Source organism: Salvia hispanica, chromosome 6, assembly GCF_029641045.1.
Source record: "Salvia hispanica isolate PSC_SH4W2 chromosome 6, Shi_PSC_v1, whole genome shotgun sequence".
Taxonomy (NCBI): domain Eukaryota; kingdom Viridiplantae; phylum Streptophyta; class Magnoliopsida; order Lamiales; family Lamiaceae; genus Salvia; species Salvia hispanica.
This window is the reverse complement of record NC_142697.1, coordinates 29,746,033-29,764,824: the sequence shown is the minus strand read 5'-3', so window position 1 is coordinate 29,764,824 and position 18,792 is coordinate 29,746,033. Positions and strand designations below refer to the sequence as shown.

General features: G+C 38.8%; 3 protein-coding genes and 1 long non-coding RNA gene across 5 annotated transcripts; 1 reads left to right on the top strand and 3 right to left on the bottom strand.

The window, feature by feature from the left end:
- Nucleotides 1-26: 26 nt before the first annotated feature.
- Nucleotides 27-2,755, bottom strand: LOC125206070 (putative late blight resistance protein homolog R1C-3). Its single transcript, XM_089060676.1, has one exon. It carries the CDS (start codon nucleotides 2,542-2,544, stop codon nucleotides 172-174), a length of 2,373 nt encoding a protein of 790 aa, XP_088916802.1. The 5' UTR covers nucleotides 2,545-2,755; the 3' UTR covers nucleotides 27-171.
- Nucleotides 2,277-5,920, bottom strand: LOC148923529 (putative late blight resistance protein homolog R1A-3). Of its 2 annotated transcripts, none has more exons than XM_048105351.2 (2): nucleotides 3,267-5,919; nucleotides 2,277-2,414 (listed from the first exon to the last, which is right to left on the bottom strand). In XM_048105351.2, exon 1 carries the CDS (start codon nucleotides 5,875-5,877, stop codon nucleotides 3,268-3,270), a length of 2,610 nt encoding a protein of 869 aa, XP_047961308.2. In that variant the 5' UTR covers nucleotides 5,878-5,919; the 3' UTR covers nucleotides 2,277-2,414; nucleotide 3,267. The 2 variants fall into 2 exon arrangements, with proteins under 2 accessions (XP_047961308.2, XP_047961309.2); XM_048105352.2 differs by lacking the exon at nucleotides 2,277-2,414 and adding an exon at nucleotides 3,130-3,166 and having other exon boundaries at nucleotides 3,267-5,920.
- Nucleotides 5,921-10,089: 4,169 nt separating this feature from the next.
- Nucleotides 10,090-14,763, top strand: LOC125206542 (protein NRT1/ PTR FAMILY 5.15-like). The gene is made up of 4 exons (XM_089060033.1): nucleotides 10,090-10,165; nucleotides 10,253-10,479; nucleotides 10,908-11,359; nucleotides 13,592-14,763. The coding sequence occupies exons 1-4, from the start codon at nucleotides 10,090-10,092 to the stop codon at nucleotides 14,643-14,645; spliced, it is 1,809 nt and encodes a 602-aa protein (XP_088916159.1). The 3' UTR covers nucleotides 14,646-14,763.
- Nucleotides 14,764-15,290: 527 nt separating this feature from the next.
- On the bottom strand, nucleotides 15,291-17,421 carry LOC125204009 (uncharacterized). Its single transcript, XR_007173471.2, has 2 exons — nucleotides 17,260-17,421; nucleotides 15,291-15,590 (listed from the first exon to the last, which is right to left on the bottom strand). It is a non-coding gene; the product is annotated as an uncharacterized LOC125204009 (long non-coding RNA).
- Between the last annotated feature and the right edge of the window lie 1,371 nt (nucleotides 17,422-18,792).

Here is an 18,792-nt window from a genome sequence, read left to right as displayed (position 1 = left end):
CGGAGAAACAATCATAGCCATTGCTATATCAAGCAACTGCAATCACAAACATGCTGATTTCTCAAAGCAATAGAAATGTATGATCAATCCAAACAAATCCACGTTCATCTTTGAACAAGTATTTAAAACAAAATTAACGAATTCTCAACTGCTTCATCGTTCGTCTAACACCTAACTAACTAATTGAACATCAAGGACTGCTTCCCCGTATAGCTCCTCTTGTTCCTTCAAAATTCTTTTCACAGAAACGGCAGCAGACTTTCTGCAATTTCTCAAGTGAATTGCTCTGAGTGTGGGTATTTCTGCAAAATCTAAAGGGACCTCCTTGAGGTTAACTACATGAACAAGATCAAGTTTCTCGAGGCGTGGAAAGTGGGAGCTTTCTGCACTCCAGACTTCTAGACTCAGGCACTCGTAAAGACTTAAGGACTTGAGACTCGAGAAATGTCCTTCGCTTGTTTCCCACTGCCTTCCTCTAAAACTCCCCTTTGAAAGTGTGAGTTTCTGAAGATGGGGCAATACACCTATCTTATCCAACATGTCTTCCCAATACTGGGATTCCTCGATGTATAGAAACAACTTCTTGAGCGACCGAGGGAAGTTAATCGGATTCACCTCTCCATGAAGACTACACCTCAAGGACTCGAGTTTATCCAGACGATCAAGATTGCTGAGACAATACTTGTCATGATCAAGTCCCACAATGGCTATCTGCAGCTTCTTTATATTGGGAATTCTCTTGATCACTCGTTCGCTACACTTGAAATTCAGTATTCCCACCAACGTCTGCAGATTTCCGGAAACAATGCCTTCTTGGGCACTGGGAGGATCTGGGAGATGGAGCTGTTCGAACTGAACATGCCTAATGCAAGGCATGTGCCAAATATCAGTTAGCAAAGTAAGCCATTTGACATGTGGCATGATCAATGTTTGGAGATTCCAAAATAGCCAGATTGAACCTGGGAAAAGGAACCCTTCACCGACCGAGAAAGCAAGGTAGCGGGAGTTAACATATCGATGCATACCTTCAAGGAACGTTCTAGATGAAGTAACAATGCGACGTTTCCCATTTACCATCCGATGAGGACTAGCGGTTTGAAACCTTTCTTTCTGAGCTTGTCTCAAGCACAAGTCTCTCAACAAGTCATGAATTTTGCAGCTTTTTATGTTTCCAGTACTACCCATCTTATGAATCGAAATGAGATTTCTACCTATAAGGTCCTTTAAGTACTCTTTTGCAATCTCTTCAAAGCTTTTCCCACTTATTGGCTTTAGAAATCCCTCAGCAACCCATAATTTAGCCAGCCTCGAGATACAAATCACTTCATCTTCGGAGAAAACTCCCATATAGAGAAAGCATGGTTTCAAATGCACCGGCAATTCCTTATAGCTCAAGTGTAATATTTTCAAGCAGCGTTCATCGTCCTCTAAATTAACAATTGCATTCAAGTTCTCCTCTATGTATTGCCAAAATCCCCTTGTATGTTTGGACTTGGCCAAAAGTCCTCCAACCACAACGATTGACAGTGGAAGTCCTTTGCAACTTTTCCCTATTTTCTTCCCGATCTTCACCAGTTCAATAGGGCAACCTTTTTCCCCAAACACAGTTTTGGAAAGCAGGTCCCAACTAGCAGCCTCATCCAAAAGTTCCATCTCAATGCTATTCGAACCGGGTAATTCAGAAGCCAAATTCGATAGCCTAGTTGTTACCACTACTCTGCTACCATTGTTGTTGTCTGGAAAATATTTCTTAACCCTATCCCATGCATCAATATCCCACATATCATCCATTATAATCAGGTATTTTACACCAAAAAGATGTTTATACAACCTTAATCCTAATTCATCCTCACTTTCCTGACCAACTTCACTAATATTTACTTGACGGAGAACTTCAATAAAAATTTCTCTAATGTTATATTCTTGAGAGATGGTAGCCCAAGCAAAAATATCAAAATGGCCCTTAATAAGACTGTCTTGATAAATGTTTCTAGCAAGAGTAGTCTTACCTGTGCCGCCCATTCCTACAATGGGGATGATCTGGAGACCGAGGCGATCAGAAGTGAGCTTATCCATCATTTGAAGCTTGGCATCATCAGCACCCACCATGCTACTCTTCTGCACAGTGGAAGGATATCGCAAGGAATCCAAAGGTTTGTGCAGCTGATGTTCGACTCTTGCTCTGCCTTTAATATCCATGGCCACTTTTTCAATCAACCCCATTTCTTCAATCAACTTCTCTAGAGCTTGATACAAGACATCAGAGCTGATCTTTTCCCCACAATTTGTGATCCGATCCACAATGTGGGATTCAATTACGTCTTCGGCTGCATAAGCTGCATCTGCAATGCGACCCTCCAATGGATCCGCTTCTGTGGTGTAGCCAAGATGGGGGTTATAGACTTCGACAAAATCTAGCAGGAAATAGATTTTTTCAGTGAGAGACTCAGCTTGTTTAATGTGGAGAGAAATAGGAGGGCAAGGATGAAGCTGAAGGTTATCTATGACATGTGTAAGAGAAACCAGAGCTGCATAAGCTGCCATGGTTGTATTATTTGGAGTTAAAGAGAAAAGCAGAGTATGGGAGGATAGTGAATGAAGATAAGTATTCTCAAAATTCTATCAATAATATATTCTCTTTTCAATCTGCCTCAGTGGAAACTTTAGTGTCTCCTTTTACAGCTAGCATTCATACTCTGTTTAAAAGAGAAACTTTAGTGGAAATACTGTAGTAAGAGAATTCTATTATTTCTATATGAAATAAAGGTGGAGAGAACACTCAGTTAAAGGTTAGGCCAATTTGATCATAATTCTACATTAGTTTTGAATATAGTTTCTTTTGTAGATTGATAAGTCTCACAATTATGATGGAAAAAATGCATTTAAGAGTGTTATATCGCAAGTAATATTGAAGAAAAGTGAAGCTTTGCTATTTCTCCTAAGCTTTCTACTAATAAATGCCATAGTTATAGAACTCCATCAGCAACCCATAATTCGATGAGCTACCTCACCTCCAGATTAAATTTGCACTTGCTTTTAGCTAAGACAAGAAAGATGCTAGGCATCGATGATCTACTTATGTGAAACAAACTATAATTCACAGGAAGAATGATCCCAAGTCCATATGCATTAGTGAAATCTCAGCTCCATATTCTTTAGATGAATCCTGTTTAAAGACATTGTGGCTACAGATGATCCAGCTTGTCATACTGTCAAATAATATTAGTAAATAACTATACAAAAAAAATTAATCTAAATCATTGTACCTTAGTTACTCCCAGCATTCAACACAATAAAACTAGGACTTGCCAAACTCTCCAGCTCTTCGTTCTTTCTTGATAACATAACTCGGACTTGAAGGCTTACTTCCCCTTGCAAATCCTCCTGTTCCTCTAGTATTCTTTTAGCAGAAATGACAGAAGAATCACTACAAAACTTCAAGTCAATGAATCCAAGTGTCACTACTTCTGCAAAATCTAAGGGAATCTCCTCCAGCAACGACAATCCATGAAGCACGAGGTGTTCAAGGCATGGAAAGTGCGAGCTCTCCACTGTCCAGAATTCTAGTTCATCACACCTATGAAGTTCTAAGAATTTTAGGCTGCGGAAATGCCCTTCACTTGTTTCCCACGAGGAGTTACCAAAATTACCATAGTAGAGTTTGAGCTTTTCGAGAAGTGGCAATGTACCTATCCTTTCCAATATGTCTTCCCAAAATTCCCGAAATCCAAGTTGTAGAGACAACTTCTTGAGCGAATTTGGGAAGTGGAGGCTCTCCATATAGTCAGCTCTGCTCTTTGGAAAAGAAAAGCAGCCAAAGGACTCCAGTTTATGTAGGCATACAAGATTGCTGAGATAAGAACTTCTACTTCTATCATATGATACTCGCAATTTCTTGATATTGGGAATTCGCTTAACCACCTCTTCACTACACTTGAAATCTTTTATCGTTACAAGTGTTTGTAGGTTTCCCAAGATAATGTCACCTTGGCCACTAGGAGGATCTGGGAGACGCAGCCCTCTCAAATGGATGTGTCTAATTTGCGGCATGTGCCAGATTTCAGTTGGTGCAGTAAGGCCTTGGAGTGTGTCAACAATCAATGTTTGTAGATTCCAAAGTAGAGTGATTGAAGAAGGGAATTTCTGTGCCCGCTCCCGTTGGGCCCTGATATCTAGATATCGCGAATTAACTAGTTGAAGCATGTATTCTTCTAGTCGATATGCTTTAGTAGATAGAAAACCACGGGCGACCAATATCCTTAGCAGTCTAAAATTTAGTGACTGTGGTGCTTCCTTAAAATCCCATAGCAAAGAACGAGCTAGTGACATTGACTGCAAGGCATCCGACACTTTCTCCTGCGCTGTGCTATTAGAAATAACAAGGCGGTGTTGGGCGTTCATCGTTTCTTGAGGTGTATGTTGTCTCACTACACTATAAAACCTTTCCTTCTGAGCCTCTCTCAGACAGAAATCTCTCGAGAGATCATGAACTTTGCAATACTTAATGTTTCCGGTGCTGCCTAGTTCATGAATCAAGATGAGGTTTCTACTGATAAGGTCATTTAAGTACTCTTTTGCTATACCTTCCAAGCTTTCTCCAGCCACGGGCTTTAGAAATCCTTCGGCAACCCATAGCTTAACAAGCTTTGATATGTGAATCGCTTTATCTTCTGGAAAAACTCCCATGTAAAGAAAGCATGGTTTCAAATACACCGGCAATTGTTTATAACTCATATGTAATATCTTTAAGCAATGTTCGTTATCTTCTAAATTCACAACTGCATTTAAGTTTTCTGCCACATAATCCCAAAATTCTCTTGTATGTTTGGACTTCGCCAAACATCCTCCGGTCACAACAATAGACAATGGAAGCCCTTTGCAACCTTTTCCAATTCTTTTCCCGATTTCCTCCAATTCAAGAGGGCAACTTTCCGCACCAAACACAGTTTTGGAGAGCAGATCCCAACTATTAGCCTCATCCAAAAGCCTCATCTCAACGCTATTAGAGCCGGCTAGCTCAATGGCCAAATTTGATAGCCTAGTCGTTACTACAATTCGGCTACCATTTTTGTTATCCGGGAAATATCTCCTAACTCTATCCCACGCCTCAGTACTCCACATATCATCCATTATGATCAAGTATTTCCTACCAAACAAATACTGATACACCATTTCACCTAACTTATCTTCACTCAAAGATCCATGAAATTCACGCTTTAGCTGACGAAGAACTGCTATGAAAATTTCTAGAATGCTATATTCCTGAGAGATGGTAGCCCAAGCACGAATATAAAAATGCTCCTTAATAAAACGTTCTCCATAAATGTTTCTACAAAGAGTGGTCTTACCGGTTCCAGCCATGCCTACAACCGGAATAATTTGGAGATCACGGCAATCGGCAGTGAGTTTATCCATCAATTGAAGCTTGACATCATCAGCACCCACCATGCTAATCTTCTGCGCAATCGACGAAGGACTCAAGGAATTTGAAGGCGTTGACACTTTGTTCAGCTGATTTCGTACTCCAATTTCAACAGCCTCCTTTTCAATCAACGCCATTTCTTCAATTGCCTTTTCTAGAGCTCGATCGAAAACATCGGAACTGAAATTATCATCATTCGTGATCCGATCGACGATGTGAGATTCAATTACGTCTTCGGCGGTATGAGCTGCATCTGCGATGCGGCGCTCGAAAGGATCTGCTTCTGTGGCGTAGGGAAGAAGGGGATTATAGCATTCGAGAAATTCCAGCAGGAATGTGAGCTTTGGAGTGAGGAGATGGAGTTGTGTTTTGCTGAGAGAAATAGGAGGGTGGGGATGAAGCTGGAGGTTGTCTATGATATGCGTAAGAGAAACCAGAGCTGCATAAGCCGCCATTGTTGGATGATTTCTTTGAGTTGCAAAGAGACAAATGAGATCAGTATCAAATTCAATCAACTATCTAAGGGTAACTCCGATAGCGCCCCTCCCCCTCGCCCCTCCACTAGCCCTTTCCACAAAAACTGTCACGTCACCACTAGCCCTTCCCATTCCACTGTCACATCACTAGCCCTTCTCACTAGCCCTTCCACTAGTCACTAGCCCTTCCACTAGCCCTTCACATTCCATAGTCATATCACTAGCCCTTCCCACTAGCCCTTCCACTAGCCCTTCCCATAATTAAAATTAAAATTCACGGAAGACATAATCCGACACGAATACGAACGGGAAATACGAAAATTACATTAAAAAAAATTACTCCCTCCGTCCCGCTTTAGGAGTCCCGGTTGAGTCGGGCACCTGTTTTAAGAAAAAAGTGTTTGAGTGTGTAATAAATAAATGTTGCAGTGGATGTTGGGACCCACTTTTAATTGAGTGTCCAATAAATAGATATTATAGTGGATATTGGGACCCACTTTTAACACTTTCTAGGCATATTTTATTAATTTATCCCAACCGGGACTACTAAAGCGGGACGCCCAAAATTAATCAACCGGGACTCCTAAAGCGGGACGGAGGGAGTACATAATAAAAAAAATTACATAATTTTAAAAAAAACATAGTTTAAAAATAAAATTACATAATACCCTCGGCTCTCATTCCTCCTCCTCGTCCTCGTCCCCATCGCCCGTGCCGCTGCCGCCTCCGACGTCCCTGCCCCCGATCTCGACGCCATAATCATCAATGGGAGGCAGCTTAAATCGCGCCGACATTGGTCGACCAACTCCTTGCACAACCTTTTCAACACTGGATCTTGCGTGCTATACCATTTCATAGTGCTGCATCAGGGTTTTCATTTGCTGCGCGCGGGCGAAGCTGTCGTCCTCTATGGCTCCTGGGGCCTCCGATTCGACCTCATAGGACCCGCTGCCGCTGCCGCTACCGCCTCCCCTCGCCATCCGCTGCGTAGCCTGTTGCCCCATCCGGCGACGTCGACGGCGAGAGTCTGTTCGTGGTAGCGGGGCCACTTCCTCGGCTTCGGGGAGCTCGTGCGAACCAGCACTGCTGCTGTACTCACCGGAAGAGTTGATCTTCGTCCGCTTCCAGCCTGATTTGACACCAATCGCAAACTTTTGCGAATCCTTGACCACGAGAAAGGTCTCTCACTGGTCAAACTCTTTGATCCCCAACTCTTTGTTAGGGTACAGGGAGAAGGTTTGTCTCCGCACATCATCCTCAGACATGCCGCTGCTTACCATGCGCATGTTGTTTTGGTAGAGGGCGGCAAAACGACTGAGCTTAGGCCTCAACCGGAGCCATTGTTTCCGGCATTGCTCGGGGATGCGAGGCTTCACCCCAGGCGGTTTGATGGCGCAGTAGGCGGCACTGATGCGATGCCACATTCGGTCAACATACTGGTTCGCTCCGACGTAGGGATCCTCTACAACACCGATCCATGCCTTCGCAAGCGCGGCATTTTCCCACACGGTCCAGATCGTCCTCCTCTCAGTCTCATCCTCACCCTCTTCCTCCTCTGCCCCCATGTGTGAGGAAGAGCTCGAGACTTTGCCCTTGCCCCTACCCCTGCTCCTGGCCTTGGCCTTGTCTTTGCTCCTGCCCCTTGCAGCAGGCCCCGCCTCACCGGGAGTCTCACGGATCGGCGATAGCCCCAACTCCACTCCCAGCTGCTCAAAGGAGAAAGTCTCGATGCCGGCGTACTGAGTCTCCGGAACAGAAGTAGGGGAATCATCGGCCAACAAATCTATATATGGCCGATAGACAGATTCCCTAGGGTTCCTCGGGCTCCTTTGCTGCATCGACCCACCCACCGACAAATTCGGCGGCGTACCACCCATCCCCATCATCCCGGGCATCATCCCTCCCACCCCCGTCATATTTGGCGGCATACTGCCCATACCCGCTGCCCCTGGCATAGTTCCACCCGACCCCGACATATTTGCCGGCAAATCCGCTGCCCCTGGCATCATCTGACCCATCTGACTCATCCAAGTGTACATATTGTAAAACATTTGGAGAGTCATCGTCGGCATACCGCCCATCCCCGCCATCTGGGGATTTATCCCCGCCATCTGATTCATCCCCGCCATCTGGGGATTTATCCCCGCAAAATTTCCCTCCGATCCGATGGGAATCGAGGGTGTGTTCCCTCCGCTCGTGGTGGGGGAGTTTCTATTATACTCCATTGTAGTAGAAATGAGATTTGTAGATTTAGAGAGAGAAACTTGTCAACACAAGTGGTGTGAATGAAATGAAGTTGGGGGAGCCCTATTTATAGAGTTTATTTAAAAAAAAAAAATTAAAATGTCGGACGTCCGATCGGGACGTCCGACCTTCGCCACAGTGGCGGACGTCCGGTCGGACGTCGACGGGAGGGGCGAGGCCATCGCAGGGGCACACGGGACGAGCGTGGGCGGCCGTCCCGCGCACTATGGCGCCCGTCAGGTCGCCCGTCCGCGACGGGCGAGTGGGAAGGGCGACGGTGGAGACACCCTAAGTTATCTTTTTTTTTTAAATTGAATATATGTACAGTATATATGTTCTAATAGTTTCGACTTTTGAAATGAATGAATGAAATTATAGCTTACAAATTTTAATAAACAATATATAAAATTTTAATAAACGGGTAATATTGTTATTTTGTTTTCATATGATAATTTTGAGGATTTTTTTATTTTAATATATTGCATTATGGATATTTCAACATAAATAAAGGAAAATATTAACGCAGTTTTATTGATATTGTATATGTATTCTATTAAAAATATTTGATGCATGTGTTAATATGAAATTGCTTATCTACATTTACGAAAAAAATGAAATTAATATTACAAAATTCACCATACGGTCATCGTCCGAACATATGCAATTGAGATCTTGTTAGAATTCTTATAAAATTACCTTTAATTTGATATTTAAAAAAAACAAAATTAAATCGAGAAAGTTATGTAAATTTAAAGTTTTAATACTCCCTTCCTCCTTCATTAATTGTCCATTTTTATCATTTCGTTAGTCCCCCATTAATTGTCCACTTTTACTTTTTTTACCATAAATGATAAGTAGTTCCGACGGTCTACTAACTCATTCTAATCCTATTTTATTACTCCCTTCATCTCACTTAAGATGACACGTTATCCTTTATAGTTTGTCTCAAATAAGATGACATATTTCTTTTTTTTAGAAATTTTTACTCTTCAATTAATACACTTAACCACTTTTTCTCACTCCTATTAAAATGTAATATTTCTTTCTTTCTCTATTTTAATATTTTACATCTACCTTTTTTTCTCCACTACTAAAAGGAAATATATAAAAGAGAGGCTCAAATTCAAATTTTTTTCACTATTTTTTCTTCGCATTTCTAAAAATCACTTCGAGTCAAATATGTAGATAGAATGATTATTGAACACATCCGCAGTCAAATTTACTAGTACTAAATGATACATATATCAAATTTATTTTATTAATAATTATTTTTAAGAACATTCATTTTAGCAGCAATTTTTAAAAATATAAATTAATAGTATAAAAATTTAGAGTAAACATAATTAAAATTATTTTTTACTTAAAAATAGAAATAATTAGTAGTAACTAGTAGTACTCTTATATAAATTAGCTGAGTTTATCTACGGAGTAGGGAAAGTATTAGGTGGTCCCTACTGCCCTCGTACCGGTCTATTTTAACAACTCTAAATCCATGTCAATAGTAGTATAATTTTTTTCAGAATTTCTTCACAATATACCCATTCCGTCTTAAGAGAGTAGTCTTATTTTTGTAATTTTCATTCACCTACTATAATTAGTTCACTTTCTTATTTAGGAAAAAATAATCACCTATTCACTAATAGTATTTCCATTATTTTTCTTTTTCTTTTTCTTCTTTCATATTTTATCAATTTTATGGTAGTATTAAAATATGGGATGCTATAAGTATGTATTTTTAGGAGATACTGTATTGAGTAAATTCAATGGAATTTGTTGGGAATTAATGGCGATGTACCCATCAAATTCTACCTCCCCAAACGTAATACTACTACTACTATAAATAAATAGAGACTTATCGCTGTAACAACGCGTTGTACGAATGCAAGAATACCACATGATGCTGTGAAAAAACTATCTTCACACCGTTGACTGGATCAAAAACAAGTCATGAGGCTTATCGAAGAATTCCGGCCGCTATTTCAGAACTATGTCGTCTTCACCAAATCCATCTTTTTCATGCTAGGTAACAATATTCTATGTTGTCTTTTTCATTTTAGGAAATATATATACATATATGAATAAAATACATTGTTCACACATTTGAACGCAGGCCTGATATTAAGCTACAAGTTAGTGGAGAACTCGGTTCTCAGCGTCTTGATCACTCATCTCACCGATGCGTGGGGGGAGGATCAGTACGACCTCCGGAAAGCCGCCATGGTCGTGAATTTGCAAGAGGGAATGGGATCTGTTTCAGTAGTTTTTTTCGTTTATCTAGCCGATGTTCGCACTGGCCGCTTCAACATGGTGGTTTTTGCCACTGCATTTAGCATTGTTGTGAGTTCCCACTTCCCACTTTAGTAAGCATGTTTTCTTTCGGTACTCCCTCCGTCTCCCAAAATTCGTCACCATTTGACCCGGTACGGCTTTAAGAAATGTAATAGAAAGTAGATTGAAAAAGTTAGTGGCTTATGGGTCCTACTTTTATATATTAGTTTTAAAATAAAATGCGAGTGAGAATGAGTTATGGAATGTGAGGTCCATTATAAAAAATGGTAAAAGTAAAAGATGACAAATTTTTAAGGACGGACGAAAAGGGAAATAAGTGACAAATTTTCAGGGACGGAGGGAGTATGATTTATTTGGAGAGAATTGTAGTGTAAAAGTACGTGAGCCATTATAGTACTACTAAATAGGGAGTAATACAGTAAAATCAAAACTTCAATTAAGCCTTTGATTAATTTGTACTACTATATCTTTTGCAGGGATTGTGGCTCAACTTTCTTGCATCTAGAAATGAGTATGATGGGAAGGTTAGTTTGGGGTTACTCTACCTTGGGCTGGGGTTATTGACTTTTGCGCAAGCTGCATTGTCAGAGACACTTGAAGCGTTTCTTGAAGATCAACTTCGGCTTACGGGTGTCGATGAGGATCTGAGGATAGGTCGCAAAAAATTCTGGTGGAAATTGGTTTCCTTTGTTGCTGCCATCGTCTCTCTGTTTGGGCTTAGTCTACTTGAGTTTGGAATTCTTACACTAGTATTAGCTGCTGTGATGTGGGTTTGCTTCATAGTGTTCTTGTTGGGTAGCAATTACTACCACCATGAAGAAACAATCGAAAACCAATTTAAAGATGTCGGAATCGTCCTCGCCAGAGCCTACACAAACAGATCATTCCACAGTGATACGGAGATCCCGCCCCACGTTCCGTGGTTGAGGTTGGTAGATCTTGTTTGATGGAATTATGCTTTTCTATATGTTACATTAAAGCTTTATTTAACGTTCTTTCAAGGGAAGGGAGGGGGGAAAATAAAGAGAAACTATGTTGAGCGAGAGTTGAGACTTGAGATTTGTTCGAGTAAGACCGATGAGTAAAAGAGAGAGTAGAATTTTGGAGACTAGGAAAATAATATTTCATTCTTCATTTGTTGATTATATCTTAAGACTGCACATATTTATACTAAGGGGAGTAATCAATCGCTAACTCACTCTCTAGTTGCTAACTACAACTACTTTAAGTCCATAGAATTTTAGAAATCTAGTGGTCTAAAATCTATCACGGGTAATTTTCGTTTTTATTAATTAAATCAAAAAAGATAAAAAAAAACTACCAAATTAGGGTTTTGGATTAAAATGTCAATCTAGTGTTTTGAAAATATCAACACAATTATTTGAGAATATCAACACATTGCTTATATCAACACATTGTTTTAAGAATGACATTCTACATATTATATTTACATATTTTATATACTATGTTGACATTTGTTGTTGTACGAAAAAATTGAAAATTTTTGAAATACTTTTCAAATTTTGACATCGGAACATATGCAAGTTAGATCTCGTTAGAATCCTTATGAAATTATCTTTAATTTGATATATGTTGTGCGAAAAAATAATTTAAATCGAGAAAGTTATATGCGTTTTAAAGTTACGTGATATTTTTTCAAAAGTTAGTTACAACTAATTTGTTGTAAATTGATCTTAATACTCTTATTGACTTTTTTCTTGATCGTATTCATATTTCGGAGCTCATAATCTAGATCCTTGATTTAAATATCTAAGGCTATTATTTAATTGTAATTAGCAATTAACTATTGAGTCCCTTTATACCATAATATATAAAAAGATTAAAAAAATATTAATAAATAATTAAAGTCTGAAGAAAGTCAAATTAAGGAGAGAATAATTATAAGCAAGATAATCAGTATGGGTAAACGATAAATGTTTGAAAGACTCTATTACTTTTCTACTGTATTTTACCTATTATTTCTCTTTATCTCCGTGACATTACATTACATATCAAAACTTATTCCGTTCATAAATAAGACTATCTTTCAGTGACAGTACTAATATACTACCAACTAAAAATCGTGCGTCCGCCCTTGGTTCTACTAATTCATTCTCGATCACATTTTATTTTAAAACTACTCTACTAATTCATTCCCAATCACATTTTATTTTAAAACTAATATATAAAAATAAGATTCACATTCCATTAACTTTTTCAATATATTGGTGGCAAAGGCGGACCTACACTCATTCATGGGGGATCCTTGGAACCCCCAACAATTTGAGTTATTATTATATTATACATATGCATACATTACAAACCCTATAGTAAACAATTTATTTTTATGATTCCCATAGTAAATTCTTAGCTACTAATTAATTTATATATACATTTTTAATTTTCCCACTATAGTAATTTTATGTAAATATTGTTATTTGTAAGATTATAAAGAAATGTATCATTAATTTATATTGTTCATTCTTAAATTATTTATCTCTCATCATCCATCTCTATCTCGTAGCTCTATAATGTTATTATCGGACTATTTATGACCTCGTTGACACTAAAAATATACTACAATTGTTAATACTCATTCATCCGTGAAAAATATTCTCATTAATGGACGAAACGAGTTTTAATTCGTAATAGGTAAAGTATATAAATTAGGAATGACTTTCCATTTTTAGTGTGAGCCTAATTTTGGTAGACAAACGGAAATAGAAAGATGAAACAATTTTTTTGGACGAAAGAAATACTAGTAATTTGGACCCCCCAGTATCAAAATCCTGCGTCCGCCACTGATTGGTGGATACGGCGGTCGGATTTTGCTGGCAAGGACAAGTGCCACACAGCCCTTGCGGTGTGGATGGCTGGGCGGGTGTGTGATATTTGCGCAGGCTATGCGACTTGTCAGCACGGTCCGTGCACTTTGCACGACCAACTTTCAGCATCCAAACATTGATTCATGATCTATGAATCAATGTGTCTAAAAACACAATTAAAACTATGAAACCTAAAACAAGCCTATTCGATTCACATCAATGCACAAATTACTAGTAATAAATAACATTGCTACACGAATTGTTCGTGTATTTATTTATGTGGCCATAAGTTTCTAGTACTATATGTCATTGACTAATCACCCACGACATGACAGGAGGTTAGACAGGGCAGTAATTGCCCATGGAACGGAGACAAACAGTTGTACTGCTGCACAAGTTGAAACTGTGAAATATTTGTTTAAGATGCTTCCGATGTGGTGTTGTTTCCTTGCTTTAAGCCTGGTTGCTGCTTCTGGCAGCACCTTCTTCTTCGAAGAAGCCAATCCTCTTGCCAACGATAGTGTTGCTGAAAACGATAATAGCATCCTCATCTTAGCCAATGTGGTTCGATTCACAAGTTGGATGGGGTCTGAATCATCCAGTTACTTCATCAAGAAACTTGGGGAGAGAATGAAATTCAAACAACAGAATATGGGGTTGGTGAAAATTGGTGTGGGGATGTCGTGTTGCATGCCGTGCTGCCTCGTTGCTTGGGGGCTTATATCAAACAGGCGGAGTGGCGTTACACAATTTATTTTACTGGGACTCATGCAAGGGCTCTCTTTAGATGGTCTCGAATCGTTCTACAAATCACGTGTTCCTGGGAGTTTGTTGAGTTTTGGGCTGCCATTTGGAGAGTTGGTGATGGGGATAGGTAAATTTATGAGCATACTTTGCATTCTCATTTTCAGCATGACGTCGTTTAGATGGTTCGCGAAGGATATCGATGCCAGTCGCCTCGACAAGTATTATATTTTTCTGGCTGTTCTGAGTTCCCTGAACTTTATGTTATATTGTTATGTTGGCTGGTGTTTTAGAAATGACCCCTGGCCCTTACAAAGCGTAGACGTGGAGATGGGCCTTGATGTTGAGCAGAGTGATGCGCAGCTTGAAGATGTGGTGTCTCCATCCGTCGAGAGTGGCTGTGATGAAGCTGGTGACGCTACCGCAGATAGGTCAGAAATTGGAGAAGAAGGGGAAGCGGATGATGTTACAGCAGATGGCAAAGAAGCAGCGGCGGAAACACATGAAGATCCACTCTTGGGCTTGTCGGATCAATCCACTAGGAATCCTACTGTGAATATTCATGCGTTGCTGCGAGCTGTCACGGTGATTTCACGGCTATCCTCAAGAGTGGCTCGTAAACGCACCAACTCAAAGAATGAATAGGCATTTTAGTTAACACAACTTGCTGGAAAAAACCGAAGTTTGGTCTTGAAAAACTGATTATGGAGTAGTACTTATAACTTAGCCTTTTGTGGGAAGTTATGTTTATGAAAGTCGAAACACATTAGCCTAATCTTGTAACATTAGTTTAAATATCAACTAGTTATCATCATGTGATAGACCTGGATCTGCTCTCAACATCATTGAATTTTTGTTAGTTGTCAAGAATTGTAGCTAAAGGCATCGTTAACAGAGCATTAGAAGAGGCACCCGCTTGGAGGGTGAGGTGAGGTGCGCCTCCCGTTGCTGGAAGTGGGGAGGTGGTTGGCATCGGGTAGGGTGACAGGGGAGGAGGATGGCATCAGGTGGGGAGAGCCGTGCAGGACATGCCGCGGTGCGATCCCACAAGAAATTTACGTATAACTTTAAAAAAAATAAGAGTTTACATTATGAATAATTTAACTTAAATTATGTAATTTTTGGTAGTATATAGTATAGTATAAGATTTCACTTCATGATTTTAAAGATTTTTAATGAATATTTTGTTATTTATAATGCTATTAAAATTTTGTAAAATTAATAATAATTTAAAATTTAAGATTTATGGCAATAGATATGACCTGTATGAGTTGAGGCTTGATGCAAAAATTTAGGGGAATTGGTCGTGTTGAATAGATCGCAGAGGTAGTTTTACAACAGTATTAAGACAAAGGATTTGGCCTAAACACAGTAAATCTAGTACAAGTGGTGGCTAAAAATTGTACATGCTCTATACACAGCATTGCTTATGCTACACCTGAGAAAACTGTTCAGAACACTGCAACCTCTATCTACATCTGGAGGCTCTGTATAGTTTCTCTTCCTTGGGTTGATGGATAGTCACAACATCTGATAGAGGCATCATGGAGCTCTGCTTCCCCTTGAGGCTGTGTATAGTTTCTCTTAACCCTGATGCCAAAAAGTCAAAAAAGACCTTAGTAATTCATAAACATGTAGGTCGATAGGTGGGGTTGCTTGACTGCCAATACAAACTAAGAATATATGTAGAGCCATTTGAAGAAACATAACAAACAATTTCCTTGGACCACTTTGCGCCAATTATCTTTAACAAAACAAAGCACACATATCGGGCGCAGAACACAGTCAATACATGGTTAAGCTGACAGGGAGGGAGAGTACAAGCTGTGAACAGGTAAATAAAATCCATTCATAACAACATTTTTTCAAACATAAAACCACCAACATATGCAAGTATATATCTACAGCAGGATAAACATTTGAAATCCCAGATACTCCAGTTAAATAAAAAATGGGAAGTATTAGAATGCAAGAGACTGTAGGAGAGTATTCCAAACTCCATAGACATAAAGGAGCCCATGAAGCCTGACAAACTCCAAAATAGTTTCTATGAGCATTTGAAGTTAAGCCTCTTTCAACCCAAATAGTGGGAAGGAGATTATTAGTATCAATGCTGGACAAATAAAATCCAAATTCATCTAAAATCATCCATGAAACTGACAGGAAATGCAAACAAGCACATTAAACTGAACCCAACAACAAAGAAGAGAGAAACAATTACAAATTATCTTTCACATCGATGTAGGAGCTTATACTAAACTCCAATAATATAACAATCAAGGGAGCCAGACTAGATCCAATTAAGAATAAAGCATAGATGAAAACCTCTTCAACACATCAATTGTCGAAGGGGAGACTAAACTCAATGCTTAGGCAAAACAAAGGAAAAATATTATATTTTCTGAAGAATTAGGATAAGGTTATAGATTGAACTTGAATTGAAGTCTGTGGGAGTATTTAGAAAACCCCAGTACACAAGTACACGTAAAGAGGCCAACCTAACTACAGATTGATGTAAGCATTAGCAATTATCTCTTCTCCAAGTAAATTTGGAGAAAGAATGAAGCATGGCCAATGCTATATATCATATAATTTCAAAACAGGGGCTGGAAAATGTATATGCAGTCCACCTCTGTAGTCAATCCAGATGAAAACTGACAAGAAATGAAACAGATACAAGCACATCAAATTGAACCAAACAACAAAGAGGGGGTAAACAAGGGTAAACTATTTTTCACATTCATGTTGGAGCTTATACTAAACTCTAATAATATAATAATCAAGGGAGCCAGACTAGATCCAATTTACTATAAAGCACTGAAGAAAACCTCTTCAAATCATCTGTTGATTGTCGAAGGGAAGGATAAAACCAATGCTTAGCCTAAAAAAGAGAAAAATTTTATAAAGTGAATTTTGAATTGACAGCTTAAAGCAGGTCTGTGGGAGTATTTAGAAAACCCCGGTACACAAGTACAAGTAAAGAGGCCAACCTAACTCCAGATTGATATAAGCATCAGCAATCGTCTCTTCTCCAAATCAATTTGGAGAAAGAATGAAGCATGGCCAATGCAAATGAATTTCCTATAGATGACAATCAATTTCCAAATCGAAAGCATTTATTAATGAAAACATGAGGAAAACACTCAAGTTCGCTTGAAGAAAATAATCAATCAGCAATTGAAAATGCAAGACAAAAACGTAAATCGAGTCATGACTCAAAATTAAAAATAAATCGATACACAAATTAAAAAAAAATTACTGATAACGTTTTTAAAATGCGGGTAATCCTCATCGGCGCCGGAGTAGCCAGCTCCGCGTGAGCAGCTCGTTTGATTCGGAGAAGAGTGGAGATTCAGTGGAGTTTTGAGCTGAGGTAGTGAGTGAGAGTGAGAGTGGTGGCGGAACTGTCATTATATATACACATATGAGTAGCTCAATTAGGGTTGCCCATGTAATTTGAATGGGTATTAAATTAAGAAGAAAAATTTCGAAATTAAAATTAAAAATTGGTCGTTGCAAAATCTATTAGTATGATGAAATTTTTAAAAAGATTAAAAGCGATTTTAAGATTTTGGTCTAAAATATTATCTTTTGAATTATTTGGTCTCTCACAAATAAAAATGGATCATATTTGATTCGAATTGGATGGAACTATTAAAATTTAACGGTCAACAAATTTTAAATCAATTTTGACCGGATTAAGTGAATTTTTATTCTTTTTCCAAAAAATACTTCGAAATTACCCCAAATTGAAACACATGCCCAGATCCCGTCGGCCCTCAAAGAAAATCACAACACAAAATTGAACAAAAGATTTGAGCTCCCTCTCATTCAGGTCTCGTCAACCTCTCTCTCAAACAAGATCCCCAATTCACCGCTGCAGGATCTCCTTTGTGACTGCACCAGTCGACTGATTTAAGCGGCACTCGTCGCCGGTCAGGGCCGTCCTCCGCGCTGCGCAATGCCGGAAACGTGATGCTGCTGTTGGGCGCTCGACGCTGTCGCTGCAGCAGCCCCGATTCCACCCCGAAGACGCTGTCGACGCTGGGCCGATTCTTGATTCTTAATTCGGGTTGCTTCGATTTATTCGATTAGTAGGTTGATTACAGATTATGGTATATGGTGGTGTATGCAGTATGAACTCGGATTTGGGTGGATGAAATATACCTTCAATGACGATGGTAAACAAATTGGTTTAACAAAAAGAATGGTGGCTTCTGCTCTCTTTTCTCTGAATTTGTTTCTTGGTCTCTTTTAATTTTTGGTTAATTAAATATTAGATATTAATAAAATATAATTATTAACTTAATCCGGTCAAAATTGATTTAAAATTCGTTGACTGTTAACTTTTAATAGTTCCGTCCAATTCGGATCAAATGTGACCCATTTTTATTTGTGAGAGACCAAATAATTTAAAAAATAATGTTTTGGACCAAAATTATAAAATAATCATATGTTAAGGACTAAAAATTGACTTTTAGTCTTGTAAAAATTTGCATGTTATGTGTCGCTTCAAATTAGTAGCACGACCAATGTATTGATAAATGCATGTAGTATTTTTATTGTGTTAGAAAATATAATTAAGTTGGATACACTGATATATTTTCTCTTGATTTAACATTTACAAAATGGAAAAAAAATTACTAGTAGTATTTTTTGGAGGAAGGAAAATAATTATTTTTAAAAGATTGAGGGTATTATAGGTTTGTGTTAAAATAACAACACATCTTAAAGTAACATTATACTATCATTTGTCCAGAGCCTTTGTTCTAGCAGCAAGGAACTTAGACAT

Excerpts from the sequence above, each read along its gene's own strand:
- LOC125206070 (XM_089060676.1), bottom strand. The coding sequence starts at position 2,544 with ATGGCAGCTTATGCAGCTCTGGTTTCTCTTACACATGTCATAGATAAC.
- LOC148923529 (XM_048105352.2), bottom strand. The coding sequence starts at position 5,877 with ATGGCGGCTTATGCAGCTCTGGTTTCTCTTACGCATATCATAGACAAC.
- LOC125206542 (XM_089060033.1), top strand. The coding sequence starts at position 10,090 with ATGAGGCTTATCGAAGAATTCCGGCCGCTATTTCAGAACTATGTCGTC. Across the intron at positions 10,166-10,252 it reads ATCCATCTTTTTCATGCTAG|GCCTGATATTAAGCTACAAG; the intron begins GTAACAATATTC and ends ATTTGAACGCAG. Across the intron at positions 11,360-13,591 it reads CCCCACGTTCCGTGGTTGAG|GAGGTTAGACAGGGCAGTAA; the intron begins GTTGGTAGATCT and ends ACGACATGACAG.